Source organism: Hemicordylus capensis, chromosome 5, assembly GCF_027244095.1.
Source record: "Hemicordylus capensis ecotype Gifberg chromosome 5, rHemCap1.1.pri, whole genome shotgun sequence".
In the NCBI taxonomy this organism is placed as follows: Eukaryota; Metazoa; Chordata; class Lepidosauria; order Squamata; family Cordylidae; genus Hemicordylus; species Hemicordylus capensis.
The window spans coordinates 104,167,214-104,190,139 of NC_069661.1; the positions used below are offsets into that span (position 1 = coordinate 104,167,214).

At 45.5% G+C, this 22,926-nt stretch overlaps 1 protein-coding gene across 3 annotated transcripts in view; it reads right to left on the minus strand.

Annotated features, from left to right (window-relative positions):
• The window catches only part of FAM114A1 (family with sequence similarity 114 member A1), a 72,995-nt gene that overhangs the window by 42,046 nt on the left and 8,023 nt on the right, over nt 1–22,926 (minus strand). For all 3 annotated transcript variants that reach the window (XM_053252376.1, XM_053252374.1, XM_053252375.1), the window contains exons 4-6: nt 5,271–5,381; nt 4,603–4,712; nt 346–480 (exon numbers count right to left, since the gene is read on the minus strand). In XM_053252376.1, coding sequence (XP_053108351.1) covers nt 346–480; nt 4,603–4,712; nt 5,271–5,381 — 356 coding nt within the window. The remainder of the gene's footprint in view (nt 1–345; nt 481–4,602; nt 4,713–5,270; nt 5,382–22,926) is intronic.

Genomic DNA, 22,926 nt, shown 5'->3' on the forward strand with positions numbered 1-22,926 from the left:
CATTGTTTTCCAAAACTTCACTAGGAGCCAGTGTGGTGCGGCAGTTGGCATGTTAAACTAAGACTGGGGAGACCTGGGTTCAAATCCCCACTCAGCCAAAAAACTCACAGGGCAACTTTTGGCCAGCTATTGTTTCTCAACCTAACCTCACAGGATTTTTGTGAGGATAAATAGGAACAGGAAAGAAGAACCATGAATGTGGTTTTTAAAGGAAGAATGGAATACAAATGTAATAAATACTGTAAAATTCCACACAAGATTATCTTCAAAGTCAAGTACAGCGACTTTGTTGTAATTGCTTAAGCCATTTTCTGTGACTGCTTTATCAGAGCTGGCATATATCACCTGAGATAAAGAAACTGTTCGTTCCATCAGTATCTTGGTTTTCTTAAATCCAGGATCGGTTTCCGCAAGGACAGTCATGGTTTTCTTGCCAATGAACTCCAAGGCATCAAGACCACCAGTTAAGACACTCTTACCCTGTGTAAAACAGGTAGCAATATTCTTTTAGACTGGTACCACAATCTAAACACATTGGGCAGCATCCAGACTAGTTACTCATGACTAAGCACCACTGAAATCAATGGGACAAGTTAGTCATAACTAAAAAGTCCCATCACTTTTAATGGGGCGTAAAGTAAAGTAGTGTGCGGTTGAGTCAGTGTCGATACCTGGCGACCACAGAGACCTGTGGTTGTCTTTGGTAGAATACAGGAGCGGTTTACCATTGCCATCTCCCGTGCAGTATGAGATTATACACTTCAGCATCTTCCTATATTGTTGTTGCCCAACATAGGTGTTTTCCATGGTCTGGGAAACATATCAGAGGGGATTCAAACTGGCATCCTCTGGCTTGCTAATCAATTCATTTCCCCAGTGCGCCAATAGGTGGCTTAGTCATGACTAATTTCGTCTGGATGCTGCTCATTTATTTGCAAGTATACAAATCCCATTAATTTTAATGGCACTTTCCTTTAACTGAATGTGCTTTGGATTCCAGACATCATTTAGGTAAATACCTATATAGAACTATGCAGGAAGACTTAATCTGCAGTTCATGACTGCTTAATCATCCCCCCCCCCCATATTTGCAAACAGTAAGATGTATGGATTAGTTAATCATGTCTTAATTATGAAGTTATAATTCAGATGAAAAAATACTGTAATTAAAGGAAAGGTTAATTAAAATAAAAGACTTCTATTGAATTCAACAAAAACAGCCAATGCCGACACAAGTATTGACAAAGTTCCAGGAAGTTCCTCAATGAAGGTGATGGAGAAAAGCTTCCTTGAAAGACAGCTTGTTCTCCATTACTGGCCATGCTATACATGCACAGCTGCAGAGGAGTATTGTTTATGATCTAGGGTGCCTTCTCAGCTCAGTTGCAGCAACAATGAGACCCTCACAAGACCTTGGCAAGTTTCCATCTGAATTGAGTGTGCACCCCAGAATCATCTGCAATGTACAGGAGTTCCATGGCAGATGTGGTGGGGTTCCTTAGTTTACAAGCTGAAATACAAAAGGCTCCCTAAACAACATTGGAGGGGGATTAAATACAGACTAGCCAACCCGCACATAGCTTCTGTGCGCTCTTTGGGGCCGGCTGTTCCCCGCTCCCTCCTGCCCCACTCCCCCTCCCCCTCCCTCCCTTCTGCTCCACACTCTTGCCCCCTCCTCCCCGCCCCACTCTCTCTTGCCCTCCCCCTGCTCTCTTGCTCTCCTCCCCCCCTGCCCCCGCTCTCTTGCCCTCCCCCTTGCCCCCCACCCCGCTCTCTTACCCTCACCTTCCCCCACTTTCTTGCCCTCCTCACTCTCCCCTCCCCCTTCCCGCCTCCCCATTTTACTCTCCTTACCGGGTGGTGGGCAGCCAAAAAGGGCCCCGCCACCACTCCTCCTCCCGGGTGGCGAACAAGGAAGTTCTGCCGCCCGGTTCCCTTCCACCCCAGCATCCCATGGGCGCCTGGCTTCGGCAGCTGATCCCGCCGCCTCCTGGCCGAGTGCCGCCTCTGCAGCTGGGCCCAGCGCTTCTGCAGCCTGGCCCGCCGCCGGGCCGAATGCTGCCGCCGCTTGCCAACCTCTGTGGCCAGCCTCTTCAGGGCTGGCAACCTCTACCCCCACCCCCACCCTCTGCCTCAGTCTCCGGGCGGGGGTGCTGCCCAGGCTGCCGCCCAGGGTGCCGGGCCGAGTGCCGCCTCCACGGCTGGGCCCGCTGCCTCACCTCTGCGGCCGGGCCGGACCCGCCACCACCATCACCATGGCCTGGCCCGCCACCGGCCAATTCTCCTGGATGCGCCAGCCAATCAGGAGCCTCTGCTGCCCAGCCACGTACCTTCTTCCAAGTACTTCTCTTGTCACATTAAAGACCACTCAGGAGCACTTTCTCATACTAGGGGCACCTTTCTATATTGGATTTTAAAAAAAAAACACCCCAAAATATCTGAGCTCTAGAAACATGAGATGACTTACTAGTTCAGGAAATTCGCAACTTACAAATGGGTTGTGTTCCAAAAGCTCGCTTGTAAGTTGGATGTTCATAATTTGGAATGCATATAGTTCCTGAGAGTGGTAACTTGTTTGTATGTGTAGGTTGGAGTAGTAAATTGGGGATTTCTTTAATGTAATATGTTATGGAGCTTTGTTAGTATGTGTGGATGTTTGTAAATCAGATGTATCGTTGAATTGCGCTCTCTCTCTCACAAACACACACACACACACTCTCTCTCTCTCTCTCACTAACCCAACAATACACCACTAAATAGTATGGAAAGCATATTACTGTATATTTAGTACAATTCAGAGAATTATCTCCAGAACTGAAGCTACTGGAATAGCTTCTACTATAGATCCAAATAGAATGTGATTCTCCATAACTATGTTTCTAATATATTCCTAATATAGGGCCAGTCCTAATATACTGGACTGTCCCTAGTTCGAACAGGACTGGTTCTGATCAGTTCAGGGGTATACTCATAAAGGGGAATCCATGAGGATACTTATCTTAAGAAGGGGCAGGGGTGATGGTGAAGTGGCTCCCCCAACCCCCGCTGGCCTCCTCCAGAGAAGCCTGGGCCAGCTGTGGCCTGGTTTGGGCCTTCTCCGGCCTAGTTCAGGCCTGGTTCACACACAGAGGCCATTTTAGTTAGGTCACTAAAATGACTTCACTTTAGGTTCATGCCTCTGCATGCACATGGAAGCCATTTTAGTGAGGTCACTTTAGTGGCCCGACTACTCTGGAGGAGGCCAGTGGGGGAGCTGCTGCCACCCCTTAAGGTAAGTACCTCTGACTCCCCATTTGCCCCCTTAGTGGTAGGGAAGCCCCCCTGGGCCTCTCCTCATAAAGGAGAATCCTCATTGATTCCTGAACTAGTCTGGTTTGACAGGAACCGAACTGGCCTTGCCGGTTCCATGCACATCCCTACATGTGACTTGTTCAGAATCTTAACTGGTCCAAAATGGGATTAAAAACAAGTAATAACATTTCAGTACAATTAGTAGGCATCAGAATTCAGTAAAAGGATTACTATACAGGTGGCCCTCGTTATTATGGGGTTCCAGTTCCCGCCAATTTCTGCGGATAATGAAACCACGAATAAAGAGACAATAACCCTATGGGGATTCTGGGGTTAGGTACATTCAGCTTTAAAAAATACTTTAAAAGTGGGGTGGAGGCAGAAATAAGGGTAGAAAAGCATAGTACCTTGTTTTCCAGGTCCCCGGGAATGCCCCCCAAATGCCCTTATTTTTCATTTAAATTTTTCCCCACCCTTTAAAACAAAACAAAACAAAAAAGAGCCACAAAATGGCTCTGTGCTTCAAAATGACAGCTGAAAATGACACCAGAAGTCATTTCTGGCCACTCAGGAACTGCAGATAGGTGAAAGTCAGCTATATTTCATTCCACAGATAACGAACCTGGGTCTCTAAGTGCCATCTGCAGATACATGAAACCACAATCCACAAAAATGCAGATAATGATGGTCTCCTATAATATAATATTGGCAAAATGTGAGAATCAATAATGACAAGGATCTAATGAGCTCATGCAACAACTTCTGCATATACACAGTGTGTGTGCCCTAACTTTCCCTTCCAGCAGTGGTGTTTCACACTGCATCAAAATACTGCTCCAGAAAGTTCCTTGACCTTCAAAATCTACTTTTCTGGCTAGGGGGTGCTGGGATGTAGTGTGTGCAGAAGGAACTGCAGTGGGAATGGGGACTCAGAAAAACTTTGCTGCATACATCTAACTTGTGGCTATTTGGATCCTAGACAATGTATAAAAGCTAGTCTAAATTCATTCATTCATTTATTTAATTTAAATCATGGCATGGTTAGATTTTTGCTACTATTATCTTATGAGAGTACATTTGAAGTATAAATATGGAACATTATTTTCTGTGGACATATAAGAACTTTCACATACTTTTTGGAGATCATTGCATTTTAAAATAATTATTGGAACTTTGTTGCCCTTTCACAGACACAGACGCACACACTTTTCAATCCTGTTGTTAAGCAAATGTTGTTGTTGGATAAATGATTTTTCCTGTTCCTTTTGGAGCATCCTCCATTAACTTCTTCCTATCACTAGAGTTGCTTACTGTATTCTGTACAGCACTTGTGATGGTTGAAAACATTCCATGTGACCCAGAAGGAGATGAAGGAGAAGGTGTGTTTCCTAGAGGGCTTTGCTGTGTGGCCTCTTCCAAGTCTTAAAGGAAAAAACAAACAAAACAGCATGATGTTCATATACTTCAAATTGCATGACTTTATTTATTTATTTATTTATTTATTAGATTTATATACCGCCCTTCCAATACAGCTCAGGGCGGTTCACAACTTGATAAAAACAATTAAAAACAAATTAACAATTAAAATCAAACTATTAAAACACAATAAAACCAATAAAACAGCTAAAAGCCCTGAAAATCAGGGCAATAGTTTAAAACAATTAATCATTTAAAACTCTGGAAGGCCAGGCCAAATAAGTACGTTTTAAGGGCTCTCTTGAAGGACAGCAATGATCTCAGATTACGAATTTCTGCCCGGAGTGCATTCAATAGCTCAAGAGCAGCTACAGAGAAGGCCTGCCTCTGCATCGCCACCAGACAAACTGGTGGCAACTGGAGACGGACCTCCTCAGATGATCTTAAGGTGTGGTGGGGATCATGTAAATGTGATCACAAACTTCATTTTGGCACTTATGTGAAAACAGTTGTTTTTTATTCTTGTAATAATAGATTGCAACAGACAACGCATCATTCATTACCTGTCACAGGACTTTCAGCTGTGTCAGGATGTACATCTTCTGAAGGTCCAGAAGACGAACCATGAATTTTGAGAGTAGCTGCTTTTTCCTTAACTGCTGTTAATCCTTGCCCTGCAGTGGAACAAATATATATTTATTTCATTTTCATTTCATTTATTTCATTTATAATATTTCATTTCATTTATTTCATTTATAATATTTTGTTTTATGCTGCCCCTCTATCTAAAAGATCATTAGAGTGACTATCTGTAATTTATAGCCAACCATTCTGCATACTTATGCTACTGAAAATGTATGACTGGGGAGCCCAACCTCCAGAAATCCCATGATGCACCACTTGAGGAGCATAGTGCATTGGGGGATTTCCCTGCTGCTGGGTGTGCCAGCCACCCAGCTCTATGAACAATCAGGCTGCAGGCAGCCCAAATGTTCATATAACCAGGGACTGGTTAGAAGGGCAGGCTTGTGCCCTACTACCCCACTATAAGCCTCAGCAAAAAACCCAGGACACCCCAGTCAAGAGCACCAAAATAAAGACCAGTCCTGGTGCTCCACACGATCAACCCTACCCAGGTAGGGCTGTGAAAGCCTGGGTATTGCTGCTTGTGTGAATGAGCTCAATGTATCCTTCAGTCACTTGAGACCCTTTAGATGTTTTCAGAACAATTAAGGTTGTAAGGATACAGTCCTAAAATATTAACAATTTAAGCCCTTATCGCCATAAAGTGGTTAAAGTATCGTTGCCTTTTTAATATATGTATACAAATGTCTGTATGGCCAATGTATGTCTGTCTGTATGGCCAATATATTATATTTATTTATTTATTTATTTGATTTATATACTGCCCTTCCAAAATGGCTCAGGGTGGTTTACAACAGAATAAAACCAATTAAAACCAGTTAGCAATTAAAATCAAAACTATAAAAAACAGAATAAAACCAATTAAACATTCAAACAGCTAAAAACCCTGGAAAACCAGGGCAAACATTTAAAACAATTAACAGTTTACAGCAGTTTAAAAACCCTGGGAGGCCAGGCCAAACAGATAGGTTAAGGGCTCTCCTGAAAGACAGTAATGAACTCAAATTGTGGATTTCTGCTGGGAGTGCATTCCATAGTCCAGGAGCAGCTACAGAGAAGGCCCACCCCTGAGTCACCACCAGACGAACCAGTGGTAACTGGAGACAGACATCCTCAGATGGCCTTAACATGCGTTGGGGATCATGCAGAATGATCCCCACCCAATATGGCAGGATCCTGGGAGGAGAACAGTGGTTGACATACTGCACAAGGGTATGTCAGCCCAATAACACTGCATGTACTTAAACTGCACATATGCTACACAAGAGTAAGCTCATAATTTCCATATGCTTGCTATTGTGTAATGTCACAGGCACAATTTTTGTGTTTGCACAACTTACATGCAAAATTACTGGTCTGACGTATCCATGCATAGTATGTCTGTCACTGTTTCTCTGTGCTGAGTCATTCATTGTGTCAGAAGGCTTTGCTCCAAGTACAATGCTTTGCTTTTTCTCACAGGAGTGGATAATAGTCATTCATTTGTACAGTAGGGGGAAAAGCATGTACTTAGGGACATCACTGGAGAGGGCCTACTTACTTACATATTCCTACACCTTCATCTACATAGCAATACCCTGGCTGTGTTTCTTGGTCATGCCAAAACATGAATGGTGGCATAGCATAGTAAGCTGGTGCAATGTAGTGACTGATGGTCAAACATCACGTGACATTACATACATCAGTATGTGAAGAGGTGCTTAACTTTACTGTGAATAGTAGCTGCAGGGGCATGGCTCAGACAGAGACAATGCTGTAAAAGTAGGGGGCATTAAAGCCTTTATTTATTTCCTGTTTTCCTGCTCCAGACACTATTTAACTTCAAAAGTGCCATTGCAGCAAAAGGCACTTTCAGTGTTAAACAGCTACTTTGGGCGCAAATTTTTCAGCAAAAAAAATGGATTGAAAATAAAGCTGCCTCTGAAATATGGGCTCAATAATACCCATCTATCTTATAGGGTAAGATTATATCAAGATTATGTCTGTGAAGCACTTTGGACACCCTAAAATGCCTCACGAATATGAAATATTATGCCAGAATGCATCAAAGAGACAAAACCCAGAAATTGGCTTTTATACATCTCTCTCTATACACAATGGCTTCATTTCTCTGAAGCCATTGCAGGAAAACATTTGCCTGAAACATTAACTCCATCACACAGTATATTAACTAGTTCAGGTTATCAACAGCTGTACTGATCTCAAAGCTAAATTCATCCCACTGTCCTTTGCAATCAGCTACATTTCACTTTTTAATTTTCAGACTTATCTTTAAAAGGCACCACAGAAAAGTTCCTCTCAGGACAAATCAATACTTAAAATATAATTATTTTTGTTGAGCTGGTTATACAGACAATTAGAAAAATATAAATCAATGGCAAGTTTTGAATGGCACAATCCAGTTAAACACACTTTTCCAGCAATCGTAAGAATACGAATTAGGGAGAAAACTCAGTAAAAATGCTTAGGATTGTATTGTACATCCTACTGTCTTTGTCAGGAGAGAACTAAGCTTGATTTTGGCTGGCTTGCACCTTTTATTTATATCAACGAGATGCAGTTAATTGCGTGAAGTTTATACATCAGAATACAAACAAGCATTTTATGAGATATTGCTACAGTGGTAAAAACAGACTGTTCCAACTAATAAGAGACAATTTATGTTTTTATGCTTCAGTGCCATCTAATTAGAACCAGATGCAAATAATAAGTTAAGAATATGGATCAGAAGGAAAGTTCTTTCTGTTAATAATTCAGGGTTCCATGACCACCAGTTGAAATACTCGTGAGATATTCTATGAATTTGATAATAACTATTCACCAGGGGTTAAAATAAAAAAAAAAAGATTACATATATTGATTATTATAATAACCTTTGAGCTTAATTACATTATATTTATTTTTTATTTTGTACATTTATTTGTCATTGTGAAGGAATGAGTCCTAGACCTCTTGGGTTTCTGTAAATAAGCCCCGGTATCTATATATTTAATTCTCTTATGGCTGACTGCGTTGGGAACTGTGTGGGAATGCGTCTGGATGCTGAGCGGCAGCGAGGGACGCAGGCGGGAGAGAGTGGTTAGCAAGGTATCGGCAGAGTCGGGGAAAAGAAGAAAGGAGGAAAACTAAAGGAGAAAGGAGGAAACCAGACCCCTGTGAGGTAAACGGACACAAGGAGCTTGCCCAAGGATGCAGAGATCTCAAGAAGCATCCTCAAGGAGCGGGAGGAAATTCAGTGGTTGGGTGCAGCTGGGAGGGGATGGCTGAGGCTGGTAGCAATTACTTGAGGGACTGCAAAACGAAGACTGAGGGACTGCAAAACGGCAACCGGCTCCGCCATGAAGTTTGTCTACTTTGCAGCAGTGGGGAATGGGGTGCCTGGCAGAAGGGTGCGGTAGGGAGAGGAGACTGGGGCAGGCGGTGGCAAGGAGAGGAGACTGGGGCAGAAGGGGCAGGGGAGGTGGGCAGAAGGTGGGGGGGAGTGTAGTGCCACACAGATGTTCTGTGCAGGTTCAGCCGGTTGTAATTAATATTCTCAAAACTCTTCTTGTAAATAAGCCCTGATAAATGAATTGTCTTATATTATATTCCCCAAACTCCATTATTGTAAATAGGATTCTGTGGTTGCAAAAGTTCATTCTTGTTTCATTTTTGGTTTAGCATTTTGACAGTTGATTTTTGGAGGGAAAAGATGTTTAAAACAATAGAGAGAACTTTTTTTGTTTGTTCTGATTGGCTGGGCTGAGGAACCGATGGGCCAGAAAAACTGTATATATTGGGAGTGTTTAGAGAGGGAAGTCAGAGTTCTGGAAGGAGAACTCAAGAGAGTCTGCTGGAGCAAGTCAGAGCTGGAGGTTGCAGAAGAAGAGAGAGAGTCTGGAAGTCTGCCAGAGTGAATCCATGCAGAGAGTGAGCAGCCAGCAAGAAGAGAAGCCTTCTAGCTGAAATCACTGGAAGAAAAGGAAGAGCCAGGCTGGATTGCACCCCTGACCTGTGCTGTAATCAGAACAAAGAGTCTGCCCAGCAAGCCCGAAGATGAGAAGAAAGAAAGTACAAGAGGACTCTGAGTAGAGACCAGTAGAGAGCCAGGTAATGATTATGTTTCTCCAGGCTTTTACTTTCCCTGACCTGCTCTGTAAGTAACTGTTTTGTGTTTGCATTTTTTTTTCTGTAAAAGAAATGTTTTAATTGAACATTATTTTTTTCTACAAGTAAACTTTCTTGTTATAAAAAATCAGAAGCTTGTTGATCTGTCTCCACTCCACGCCTATAAGCTTTCCCACACTACTGAGGGGTGTTTTTTTGTAAGTTTGATAAATGTAAAGGGCTGTTTTAGTGTACCCAGCCATTCCAAAAGTCCACTTTGGTGGCAGCGGTGAAAAGGTTAGGAGGAATAGAGGGCTGTTCCTCCACAGTCATACTGAATGGCAAATAAAGGATTTACTTTTTAAAAAGTAAAAAGGAAAGAAACCATATAAGATATTTTAACACTGTGAAATGGCACTGTTGAGAAATTACTTGTGTGGTGACCAGTCTCCCCTCCCTCTAGAGGGTTAATAGGAAGTGAACCCCTGTCTTGACTGACAGGCTGGTGACCTCCAGGGCTCGACCAACAAGTCCACCAGGTGGGCGGGACACAAGAGCTGCAGGGGGAATTCTGGAAACAAGAAAGAAGTCTGCAGAGAATGCAGACAAGCATGAGGTTGGCTGCCTCATGGCAGATACTGCAGGATAATCTCTCAGGGTGAGATATCTGTAGGAGGCTTGATTCTTATCAGGAGTTTGGTGAGTTCAAGGGGAGAAGCCAGGGCTTATGGCTTCGAGAATTTAGTGTAAGGAAAAGTTTGTTTAGTCAGACTTAATATCTGGAATTTATATTTCTCTGTGTGTGTTGCTTTGCATTTCCAAATTTCTGTTCTGTGCAACTGAGTAACTAAGATTTCAATGTGTGCCACCCCAGAACAACCTGGGCACTTTTGAAGTATTCTTGTAACTAACTAATTATTTTGAAGTGTTTCTAAGAAGCTAAAAGCCTCAGACAGAACCAGCCCCCCCCCCTTGTTTTTACAAGCCTCAGAGGGTTGGTTATTAACCCAGCAGGAGTGGGATTTTTTTCTGGTGCAGAACACATCTCAAGGTGAGCTTGGTCAAATTAACAATTAACTCCACGTGCAGGCAGACGCCTGGGAGAACAATTGGTTTTATTCTTGCCTGTTAGCAAAGGGGAGTATGTTTTTGGTATTTGTCCAATACCCAGTTACAGAGAGACTTTGGACTAAAGCACTCTAGTCCAACAGCTGGACCTTGGAAAGCCTTAGAGTGCTTGGTGGCAGCGAGATTAACCTACCAGAACCTCCGGGTTTACCAGAACCATTTATTTTGCTTTCTGGGCTTTTGGAAAGTTAAAGATTTTTAACAGCCAAGCAGCTTCTCAGAACTCTCCGACGAATTACTCTGCTGATAAGAGTCCCACGTGAGCTAGGTAACTGAGGAAGCTGCTGTAAGATGGTTTAGACCAGTCATGCAGATTAATAATTATCCTGGCCTGGGTTAGGACAGGAAAATAATTTCCAATCCACTACAACTTGCAAGGTCAAAAACACATCGGGGGGGGGGGGGGAGACACAAAAACCACACTGAAAAATCCCTTCAGAAGCTTGCTTGCTTATTAATTAATTATCTCTGTAAAACAGCTTTGGAAACTTTTGTTGAAAAGAGGTATATAAATATGTAGTTGTTGTTGTTGTTATGTACCACTGTTTTAAGGTCATTTTTCTCCAGAAATGGACATATCTGGTGCATTGGCCAAAGCTGTTGAAAAGCACTCCTGGCCACTGCCTCAACCTGAGAAACAAGGGAGAATTTGGGATCCAGGAGCACTCCCAGACTACCTGATATTTTAGCGGGAGTGTAACCCTATCCAGAACAGGCAGATCTAAACCATCTCTCGGGCCTTGACCCCCAGTACCTCCATCTCATTTGGATTCAACTTCAGCTTGTTATCCCTCATCTAGCCCATTATCGCTTCCAGGCAGGCATTGGGGAGGTGTGTGTGTTTATGACATGCCATTTCCTGATGAAGCTGGTATGGAGAAACAGGTCTGGGTGTCATCAGCATATTGATAACACCCTATACCAAACTTCCTGATGATTTCTTCCAGCGGTTTCAGGTAGATGTTAAACAGCACTAGAGACAGTATGGAGCCTTGTGGAACTCCATCCAAGGGCAGGCACATCAGGATGTCCTCGGGAAACACCACATCAGGCCCAAGGAGACCTTGAAATTGAGATCAAGCCTGAGCTCTGACAGGAAGTCTTTATATCCTTCCTGACCTGGAAAAGCCAATGAACAAATCTGCTGGGTGGGGTTGGTTCAGGGACAGCGGGGTGGGTTTGGTTCAGTGGGGTCACACAGGACAGCAGTATGCTGGTTCTCAGATTGCCAGCCTAAAGACCAGTAGTTCCTAGTATGCCTAACTTGGGATTTCCTCAAGTAAATTTAGTCAGGATGTCAGCCATTAAATTCTATTCATAACATAAAAACAGGTTGCTCACCTGTAACTGATGATCTGGAAGGGATCTGTTGTATTCATAACATTGGGTTCTGCGCCTGCGCAGTGACCTCACGGACCGATTAGCTAGCTCCTCGCTCCGCCCCTAACTGCCATGCACGAGGCCGTGCTGCTCTTATCAGTAGCAGTTGGGGCGTGTCTCTTTCAGTTTCTGGTGGACCGATAGTTGACTCCTTGAAGTCCTTACATGATCTTGTCCTGCTCATTCACCGTGGGGAGGTCCGGGCGGGTCTTATGAATACAACGGATCCCTTCCAGATCATCAGTTACAGGTGAGCAACCTGTTTATCTGGATAGTGATCCGCTGCATTCATAACATTGGGTGATTAGCCAGCTGTAACCCTGGTGGTGGGCAACAGTCATGGCAGGACCCTTTTCAACACACTCCACCCAAACTCTCCTTCCTTCGATTGACGAATGTCCAGGGCATAATGCCGTATTAAAGGTTGGCTGGATGTCCAAGTTGCTGTTCTGCAGATGTCATGCATCGGCACTCCCGCCAAATCCGCTGCCGACGACGCGTAGGCCCTAGTTGAATGCGCAGTAATGGACCCTGGCAGAAGCTTCCCCTGAACAGTATAAGCCAACCTTACTGCTTGTACAATCCACTGAGCCAATCTTTGCCTAGATACTGGCTTTCCTTTAGAGCATCCCTTATAGAGGACAAATAGCTTCTTAGTTTGTCGCATACAGCTTGCTGCTGCCATGTAGTACAACAGTGCTCTACGCACATCCAGAGTATGCATATCTCGTTCTATACTGGACTCTGGGTTCTGGAAAAATGTTGGAAGAATCACATCTGCATTGATGTGGAAATCCGTCGTCACCTTGGGGCGGAATCTCGGATCCAAGCGTAACGTGACCTTATGTGGATAAAATTGCATGAATGGCCGATCCATCCGGAGGGCAGCCAACTCACTCACCCTTCGAGCCGTGGTAACCGCAATCAAGAAAGCGGTCTTTAGAGTCCGTAAACATAAGGAAGCCGTAGACATGGGCTCAAACGGCTCTTGAGTCATTGCCTGCAGCACCAATGTTAAATCCCATTGCTGCTGTGGGCGCCGTATTGGCGGAAACAAGTTATTCAAGCCTTTGAGGAACTTCTTGCATTCGGGATGGGAAAACACCGTAGTCTCGTCCCAACCCCTATGCTCTGCCGATATTGCTGACAAGTGAACCCTCAGCGAAGTATTCGCTAAGCCTGTCATCTTGAGAGTTGTCATGTACAACAACACCTGAGTCACACTTGCTCTCCTTGGGAAGAAACCTTGTTCTTTGGAATATTGTTTAAAACGCCTCCACTTACTATCGTAATTCTGGCGCGTTGACTTTTTTCTATTATTTAGCAGTATTCTACTTAGTAGCTTATGTGCCACGCTGTCAGTCTTAGTACTTCCACCTGAGGATGTCGCAACGCCCCGTCGCTCTGAGTCAACAAGTCCGGCACGTTGGGAAACTTGTGGTAGACCCCTCTCGACATACGTAGCACCGCTGAAAACCATTGTTGTCTGGGCCACCATGGCGTTATCAAGATGCCCTTTGTGGCGTCCCTGAACATCTGCACAACAACCTTCGATATCAGCGGCTGCGGGGGGGGGGGGGGGAGGTAGAAAAGACTCCTGGTCCACTTGTATTGAAAAGTGTCCCCTTGCGATCCCATGCCTACACCCACACGTGATCAATACGTTGGACACTTTGTGTTTGCAGCTGTCGCAAACAGATCCACAGTTGGCCATCCCCACTTGTTGAAGAGGGGCCTTAGATAGTCCATACTTATCTCCCACTCGTGGTTGTGACTACACAGCAGTGACCTGCTGAGACCATCCGCCTGTACATTGTCGACCCCCTTGATGTGTATTGCCATCAACACCATGTCTCGAGCTATGCACCACTCCCAAATGTCTTGACTCAGCACGCAAAGCGACCGAGAGACCGTACCTCCTTGTTTGTTCAGGTACGCCATCGCTGTGGTGTTGTCCAGCTGAACCTGCACAACCTTTCCTTGCAACAGGGGCTGAAATGCCTTTAGAGCCAAAAATACAGCCAGAAGTTCCAGGTAGTTTATATGTCTGCGCACTTGCTGACTCGACCAGTGTCCTTGTATCTGATGGTGCAGACAATGCGCTCCCCAACCCTGTAGGGAGGCATCCGTTGTCATACTGCACGCCGGGGTAAGCGGCAGCAAGTTGGCCGGGATTGTCCACCAACTCAGAGATTCCAACACCACGCCCGGGAGTGTTAGTCACATGTGCTGACTGTCGTGGTTTGGCCGGAAGTGCTTCAGATACCAGTTCTGCAGCGTGCGCATACGTAGTCGAGTGTTGAGAACTGTTGTATTGCACGATGCCATCAGTCCCAGGAGCCTCTGTATTGACACCGCCCTTTGTTCTGGGTGTCGTTGAAACGGGCGAATAAGCTCCTTGAACTGTAAGAATCTGGACTCTGGCAGGTACGCCCTCTTCTCCTGCATGTCCAATACCGCACCTATATAATCGACCCTCTTTTTGGGTTCCAACCTGGATTTCTTCAAGTTCACCGTAATTCCCAGGTCCCTTAGAAGATCTAACACACACTGGACTTGCGAAAGTAACCTTTCTCTGTCGTCGCTGACCATCAACCAATTGTCTAAATACGGATATATTACTATACCCATGGTCCTCAAATGCGCCACCACAGCCGCCATCACTTTGGTGAATACCCGTGGCGCCGTGGATAAGCCGAACGGCAAAACCACATATTGGTATACTCTACTTCCGACGGTGAAACGCAGGTATCTCCGATGGTCTTCCCGAATGCCTATGTGAAAACAGGCGTCCTTCAGGTCCAGAGTGACTGCCCATTCCTCCTGCACAAGAAGGTGTAAGATACTTTGCAAGGTTATCATTCTGAACTTTCTTGTGTCTACATACATATTCAGTTCTCTCAGGTCCATAATGGCCCTTATTCCCCCATCTTTCTTGGGGATTTGAAAGTAGCGGGAGTAGAAGCCCCACATCCTGTCCACCCACCTCACTGGCACAATTGCCTGTTTGTTTATCAACTCCTGCACCTCCTCCAACAACACTTGGGTAGGTCTGGTATACGTTATCCCCTGAAAGGGTGGCAAAGCCTTAAACCAGGCATCCCCAAACTGCAGCCCTCCAGATGTTGCTGAACTACAACTTCCAGCATACCCAGCTACAAAAAATTGTGTCTAGGGATGCTGGGAGTTGTAGTTCAGCAACATCTGGAGGGCCGCAGTTTGGGGATGCCTGCCTTAAACTCTATTGCATAGCCAGACTCTATGATCTTCAAAACCCACTGATCTGATGTTATATGGTGCCACGCTTGGGCGTGGCTGGCCAGCTTGATGGTGTTGCTGACCCGCACAAGACCGATGTTGTGGGTCTTGGGTTCTATTTGCTGTGGTGTTGTTGGTCTCACAGGTGATGTTGGATTCAGAGGTGGATGGACCGTCCCATCAAAGAGACTGCTTTTGTTGATCCTTGCCCTGTTTCTGACCTCTTTGGTGCTGGGCATAAGGTTTACTACGTTGGTAAGGCCTATAGCGTCTCTTGTATTCTCTCTTATCTTGCCTATAGGCCATCCGGCCTTGCTGCCGTCCGAACGTGCGGTTCCTAGACGCCTGGCCTCCCATGGCCGCCATGAATGTCTTTGCGGTAAACTTCGACTGTTTCCATGATTGCATCGTCGAATCAGTAATCTCTGCAAAAAGTCCCTTGCCGTCGAATGGCAGATATTCAACCTTTTCACGCATGTCCTGCTGCAGAGTTGTTGAGTGCAGCCATGCATGACGCCGCAGTGTTATGGCCATAGTCATTGCCCGAGACTCTGTCTCAGCTGCATGCTTGAACGTACTCAGCAGGTGTCTTGTCACTACTGTGGATTTTTCATAAGTCTTTCTAAAATTTTCTTGAAATTCTTCTGGCGTCATAGTCGCAGAATCTTGAAATAACGTGTCCCAAATATGGTGTCCATAGCGTGCTAGACACGCTGAGTAATTTGCGATCTTTATCGCCAGACTTGATGTCGCATAAACTTTGCAGCCCAGCACATCAAGCTTTCTGCCCTCCTTGTCACTGGGAGTCGAATGACGCTGTCCACCTCTGGTAGAGGCACACTCTACCACCAGTGAATTGGGAACTGGGTGTTTCATGAGGTAGTCGTTGTCTTCATCCTGTACACGATAGAGCCCCTCTAGTTTACGGGAAGTAGCTGTCGACGTCTGTAATACGTCCCAAGCTGTCTTTGCTGCCTTTGTTATTGCTGGCAGCATGGGTAAAGACACCGGGTGTGTTACCTTGGCACGCGCCATCATATTGTATACAGGGTCTTTTAAGTCCATTTCCGGTTGTTTTAACTCAAGTCCCAAAGCCTCTGCCATTTCACGAATTTGAACATGGTAGGCTTTTAATTCCTCTGTGGGTGACATAGATGTGTGCGGGGGCACATCTGACGGCAAATCCGGCTCTAGCGGCTCCTCTGGAATCGAAGGGTCATCTTCATCTGAACCAGAAGTGTCCGAAGAATCTGCATCTCCAGATTCAGGCACCTCAGGTGGTTGGACAGGCACCCGGCTCTGTTGTCTCACTGGCTGACGTCTCTCTGGTGGTGCAGCCACCGGCGTACTCCTGGGTGGAGGTACAGGTGTTGGCGTCGCTGCCTGGGCCACCAGAGTTCCAGATTGATACTGTGCTTTCCAAATCTTATACTTGGCGTAGTCCGCTGAATAAACCACCGAAGGGGTATGAGTAAAGCCACACACATGATTAGAATGTGAGGTCTGCGGGTGGGTGAAACACATCGCAGGAGGGTGCACAAACACCAGGGATGGCCCCGTCAGGGTTGCCCTATCCATCATCGTTGGTCTCTGCAGTTGCATCGGGCTCGTCGCAGCAGAAACGCGCTGCAGTGGTCCCAGCAGAGCAGGTAAACGTAGGGGTGCATGCTGTGGCAACATCGATGGTGTCCTCGGTACTGGGAGGACAGGCGAAGCGCTCGGTACCGACAGCAACCTGACACCTTGGTCCGTTGATGCACCCGAGAAGCCATGAAATGTTGTTCCCGTCGGAGTTGTATCAGTGGAGTCCAAGAGAGCAAGTCAGTCAGTCCGCGCCTGTGCTCCCTCTGTTATACCTCTCTCCGCAGCATCTTCCCCAAAATCAAGGTAGTCCTCCGGTCTGTACTCCTGTCGCGGAGTCAAAGCAGGTGAGACCAGAGGGGTATGCGCTGGGGTAAGCTCCATTGCTGGCCGACGCTGTAGAAGGAGTCTCACACCCTGTAGATCCAACGGTGCCTCCCTCGACACCGAGCACGACGTCAAAACGAGTCTCGGTACCGAGGATGTCAGCAACATCGGTACATTCTGTCCTACCGACACCTGCGGCCTCGATACCGAGGTTGACGGCGTCATCGAACTCGACATCGGTTGCAGCAGTTCCTCTGCCGGAGTCAAGGAGTCTTGTGCGGGCATTGAGAATGAGGAAGCTTCAGCCTGTCGCGGCGTCGCAATGCTCGACTGCTCCGTCGACCTTGGTGGCTCTGGGCTTTTCCTCGATGTCGACACCCACGATGTCGAGGCCGTCGATCCCGTGGATTCCCAGCCTTCGCAATCGGACTGGAGTGGCAATGGCGACGGAGTATGACTATGCACCCGAGTCTTCTTTTTTCGCTTTCTGGGGGGCGAAGCATCCCGTTTCTCTTCCGTCGACGACTTATGTGCACTTCGCTTATGCCGGTGGCGCTTCTTCGCCACGTCCTCTGGCTGCTTGAACTCCTTCAACGTGGTGGCTTTCGACTGCCCGGAGGCAGAGTCCACTGTAGGAGCACTCGGCCCCGACTGCACAGATGCCTTTATTGTCGGTATCGAAGTAATTCCCGACATCGATGTCGATGTCGAGGGTCTTGGCGTTGGCAGGCGGAGGGCATCATCATAAAGTGCCGCCTGCAACCGCAATGCCCGGTTCTTTAACGTCTGCTTCGAGAAAGACGAGCATATTCTACAAGTCGCTGGGTTGTGCTGCTCCCCCAGGCATAGCAAGCAGGAATCATGCGTGTCCGTGGAGGGCAACTTTGCCTTACATTCCTAGCAGTGCTTAAAAGTTGTTTTGGGCTTCTCTCTGGCCGCCATGGCCTCAGCCATAACCGGCTTGGAAACGTCGTTTTTAAGCTTATTCTCCTTAGGTTAATCCGTATCCAGTCCAAAAAACAGTCCAGTAATCAAGATCCTTTCCATGTTCCAATTCCAAACCTAGTCTTTGTCCAAATTTACTATCCGAGGAGCTAACAGTCCGAGGTACTCACGCAACGGCGGTCAAACAGAAACTGAAAGAGACACGCCCCAACTGCTACTGATAAGAGCAGCACAGCCTCGTGCATGGCAGTTAGGGGCGGAGCGAGGAGCTAGCTAATCGGTCCATGAGGTCACTGCGCAGGCGCAGAACCCAATGTTATAAATGCAACGGATCACTATCCAGATCTGTCAGCTCTCAAGTGTTATGAAAATCTTTTGGATTCCCTCAGAATCTGCTTTAATTACATTGACACTGTTAGGGATCACCTAGAGTGTTGCTATTTCACTCAATGTTTACTTCTTGCAGGTCTTTGGGGTGCCTCCTGAGGATCTAATTCCTTCAAATTAACTTCAGCAAATTCATAATCATTTATGGCTTTCACTGACCTGCCCTTTGGGTCTCATTTAAGCAACAGTTCTTTCTGTACTCACTACTTAATAATTTCATATTCTTTACTGCTTTGCAATATTTCTGAGCATGCTTTGAAAAGATAATCTAATCTCAATTATTGCTTTCCTCTAGGCTGTACCATATATATGGTACAGCCTAGAGGAAAGCAATAATTGAGATTAGATTATCTTTTCAAAGCATGCTCAGAAATATTGCATATATATATATATAGAGAGAGAGAGAGAGAGAGAGAGAGAGAGAGAGAGAGAGAGAGATTCTGAAAATATATTAGAAGCAAATCAATATGTAATTAGAAAATTACAAATCCTTAATTGATGGCAGGACAAGTATATACATATATAATTCTATATATGTATTATTACTCTATGGATGCAAAAGCTGGACTTTGAAGAAGCAAGACAGAAAAAGTATTGACGCTTTTGAACTTTGGTGCTGGAGAAGACTTTTGAGGATACGATGTACAGCCAGGAAAACAAACAAATGGATCATAGAACAAATCAATCCAGAATTTTCACTCCAGGCACAAATGACCAGGCTCAAACTATCATACTTTGGACACATTATGCGAAGACCCAGCTCCCTTGAGAAGTCCTTAATTGTGTGTGTGTGGGGGGGGGGGAGTTGAAGGAAAGAGAAGAAGACGACGACCAGCAGCAAGGTGGATGGACTCTATTAACGACAGCAATGGATGCACCACTGAGAGACATTAAAGGCCAAGTTGAATACAGATCATCCTGGAGAGGATCTATCTATGTGGTCGCTAAGAGTCGACACTGACTTGACAGCACTTAATCAATCAATCATATGTTTTATTGCTAAAATAATCTTGGATTTCTTACACAGTATACTTGTAGCTTGAAAAATGATATAGCTTTTCATAGCAAACACAAAAGGAAGACATGGAAGGCTCTGCTTCATGTGTCAGCACTTAATGAGGGCAAACATGCGGGCCTTTTCCATAGCTGTGCCCTTCCTTCCCCTGGGAAGTTTGAGCCACCCTTCCCCTCTCATTTTTAGGCAAAAATTAAAAACACCTGGAACGTTCTCAGACAGCAGGTTTTGCCGTAAGTTTACTGTGAGTTTGAAATTGCCTTAAATAACCAATGCAAAAAGTGGATTATTTTACCCCAGATATAAATCAGGCTACACTCTAACGCACAATGAGAAACCTGAATTGTGTGTGAAGTGCTCCCTGATAGCTTGCAGGGTAGATCTGGCTGATATGTGAACACACACCCTCCATTCTGGAGGAGGTGCAAGCTAAAAGCCCTGTGTGAAAAAGCTCCTGCTTATTCCCCTACACCTTTTCTGTTTTTTTGATGAGTTGGGAGGGCCTTTTGGTTTCAAATTCTGCTGCTTGTGTATCATTGGCATTTGCTTTCAATACTTCTGTTATTGATCTATGGCTTGTAATTGTTACTTGCTGAGGCGGTTAACGAAAAAGTGGTAGTGTACAACTACAAATACAAATAAATAAAAACATTCAACGGTGGTGCAGAAGACAGCTTTTGTCAAGGCTATCTTCCTTCCACAAACTTTCTGTAGAAAAGTTTTCTCCCCCTCACTTACTTTCTGTTTCTGAAGCTTTTGTATTTCTAGGTTATAACTTTCCAGTTTTGAATTCAAGAGTGTTTGTTGATGGTATATTAATGCACATATAATTCAATTTCCTAAATAATTCAGAATTTTTAAAAGCATATATCTAACTTCACAACACAATATTTTAAGAAGCCTGACTGTCCTCCTATTGAGAAAGATGAATTTGTTTAGTGTGTATAATAAAATTGGCTAAAGACAGAAAAATAATTAGAAGAATACAAATTGCTGCTTGAAAACATTGCAAATGAAACTACTCTTCAGCTATATAAAAAATGCTAGTCTGTTTGACAAAGCGAAATCAGGCACTGCAAGATCAGAAGGTTGAACAAGGAGCTCAATTTTGCCCTGATGAAATTAAATATATTATATTTAAAGAATTGGACTCTCGAAAGTTTAACAGATTGGACATAGCTATGTATGTCCAATCTGTACTCCCCCCCCCCCATAATTTACGACAAATAAACCAAGATACAGTAAGCATTTTTCAGACTTGACTGAGCAACTGGCATGGTGGCAATTACATATTCAAATGTAGACCCAAACAATATCCTACATTGCATATGCTTGTTTCTCCACCCCGCAAACAGCAGGTATGGGGCAGGGGATTAGGACAGTGGCATGCGAGTTAGAAGCTTTAACATCTTGGCTCCAGTCTATCTGGATTGTTCCCCATGGCTATTTAGGGAAGGAAAAATAAGCATGTAGGGGCCAATCACATACTTAACATAACAGTTTGGCCCTAAATTCCAGTACTTCAGAATGTTCAGCTTAACTAGTTTATAGACTGTGAAAACGTGAGTTTTATTCTAATAGATGGCTGTGGTATCATGTCTGTTCCTGACAAAATTCACCAAATCTCAATGACCATTGTAAGATGAACTCCACAACAGCACAAACATTACATTGCATAGCCTTGATTTTGCTTCATCATTAGGGCTTTGGACTTTTCACAACTAGTGTGGGCAGGGGAACAAATCTAGACCCTTTTCTCCCTCTCAGGCAGACTGCAACATCAGGTGACAATTTGTATGACTGGAATGCCACCATAGATTAAACACTAAGACAGAGCTTTCATGTCAGCTATGTCACCTCAAGCACAATGCTTTTCAATGGAGCCAGTTCACTTATTTCAGCAGAGTCACCAAGTGATCAATTTGGTCACCAAGTGACCAGGTAAAGACCTTTTTGTTCACCAGACCTTTTAAATTTTGATTTTTAAATTGGATTTTTAAAGCTGCCTTTAAAGCAAGTTTTTAAATTGATTTGTATGTTCTTTTTACTTGGTGTTTTAATGCTGTGTTGTGAGTTGTGCAGAGAACAATTTGTTATGAGGCAGCTAACAAATAAAGTTTATCTATCTATATCTATCTATATATTTAATTCTCTTAAACATACCCGTTGCTAATCCCATGTGTGGCAGCTCTCGTGAGAGTTTGCGAGCAGCTGCCTGGATAGCAATGCGGATGGAAGAGAAAATAGTGGGGAGCAGGAGGTGGTGGGCCGGCCCGAGTGCCAAGAGGAAGAGGCGGCGGCGGTGGGCTGGTCCGGCCACCGGGAGCAGGAGGTGGCATTGGGATGGCTCAGCCACTGGGAGGAGGAGGAAGAGGAGGCGGTGGCAGGCTGGCCAAGCCTGGCTGCTGGGAGGAGGCAGCCACTGCCTGGAGTGGGCAGGTGGGAGGAGGAGGTGGTGGGCTGGCTTGCTGACCTGCCAGAAAGCGCCGGGGGTGGGGGTGGGGGTGGGGGGAGAAGAAGTGGGCCAGCTGGCCATCCATCCAAAAAGCGCATGGTGGGGCCAGAAGTGGGCCGGACGGCCAGAAAGCCGGGCGCGCTGGTGGGGGGGAGAAACAGGCAGCGGCGGTTGGTGGGCCAGCTGGAGGCCCAGATGCTCTGCGCCCAGCCCAGCTAGTAAATATATTTTTATCTTGGGTGCACTTGTTGTTAATCCCATGTGTGGCAGCTCTCGTGAGAGTTCACGAGCAGCTGCTGAATAGTGATGGGGACGGGTGGAAAGAAACTGCTGGCCAGGAGAACACTGAGCAGGTGGGGGAAGCGGTGGCCAGGCCGGCTGCCAGGCGGGAAGAAGTGGCGGTCAGACAGGCCGCCTGTTGAGGTAGAACAAACTGGGGCTGAAGGGGGGGGGTAGAACGAAATGGGACTGAAGGGTGGGGAGAGAATGAAATTAAGATGGGGGAGAGACAGGGAGAACTAGAGGCGCGGATGCTCTGCGCCAGGTCAGCTAGTTATTATTATCAATTATCATGTGATGCATTACTGAGTTAGATGCATGCCTATGGGAATCAACCCGTAGTTGATCCAACAGCTCTACCACCCCTCTCTGCTTACACTTAGAGCTAACTAAACATTACAGTGCATCCATGTCTGATACACCAAAGGCTGCTTCTCCTCTGCAAAGTGCCACCTAGAGGGGAGTTACAGAGGAGGAGTTGGAGAAGTACTTTACTGCTCTCCAAGCCTATACATTTCCCCCTGAATCTCCTCCCACCAGTGACTTGTTCCCCTGTAGGTTTCCAGACCCATGCTTCCAATTTCTTTCCCTGGCATCTCCAAAATTGGGCTGTGAAACTCCCACCTGCAACCTTGGAGAAGAAACTGCCAATCTGTGTACTGTAGACAATACTGAGTTAGATGGACCAATTGTTTGACTCTGTATAAGGCAGGCAGCTTCCTGTGTTCCTATA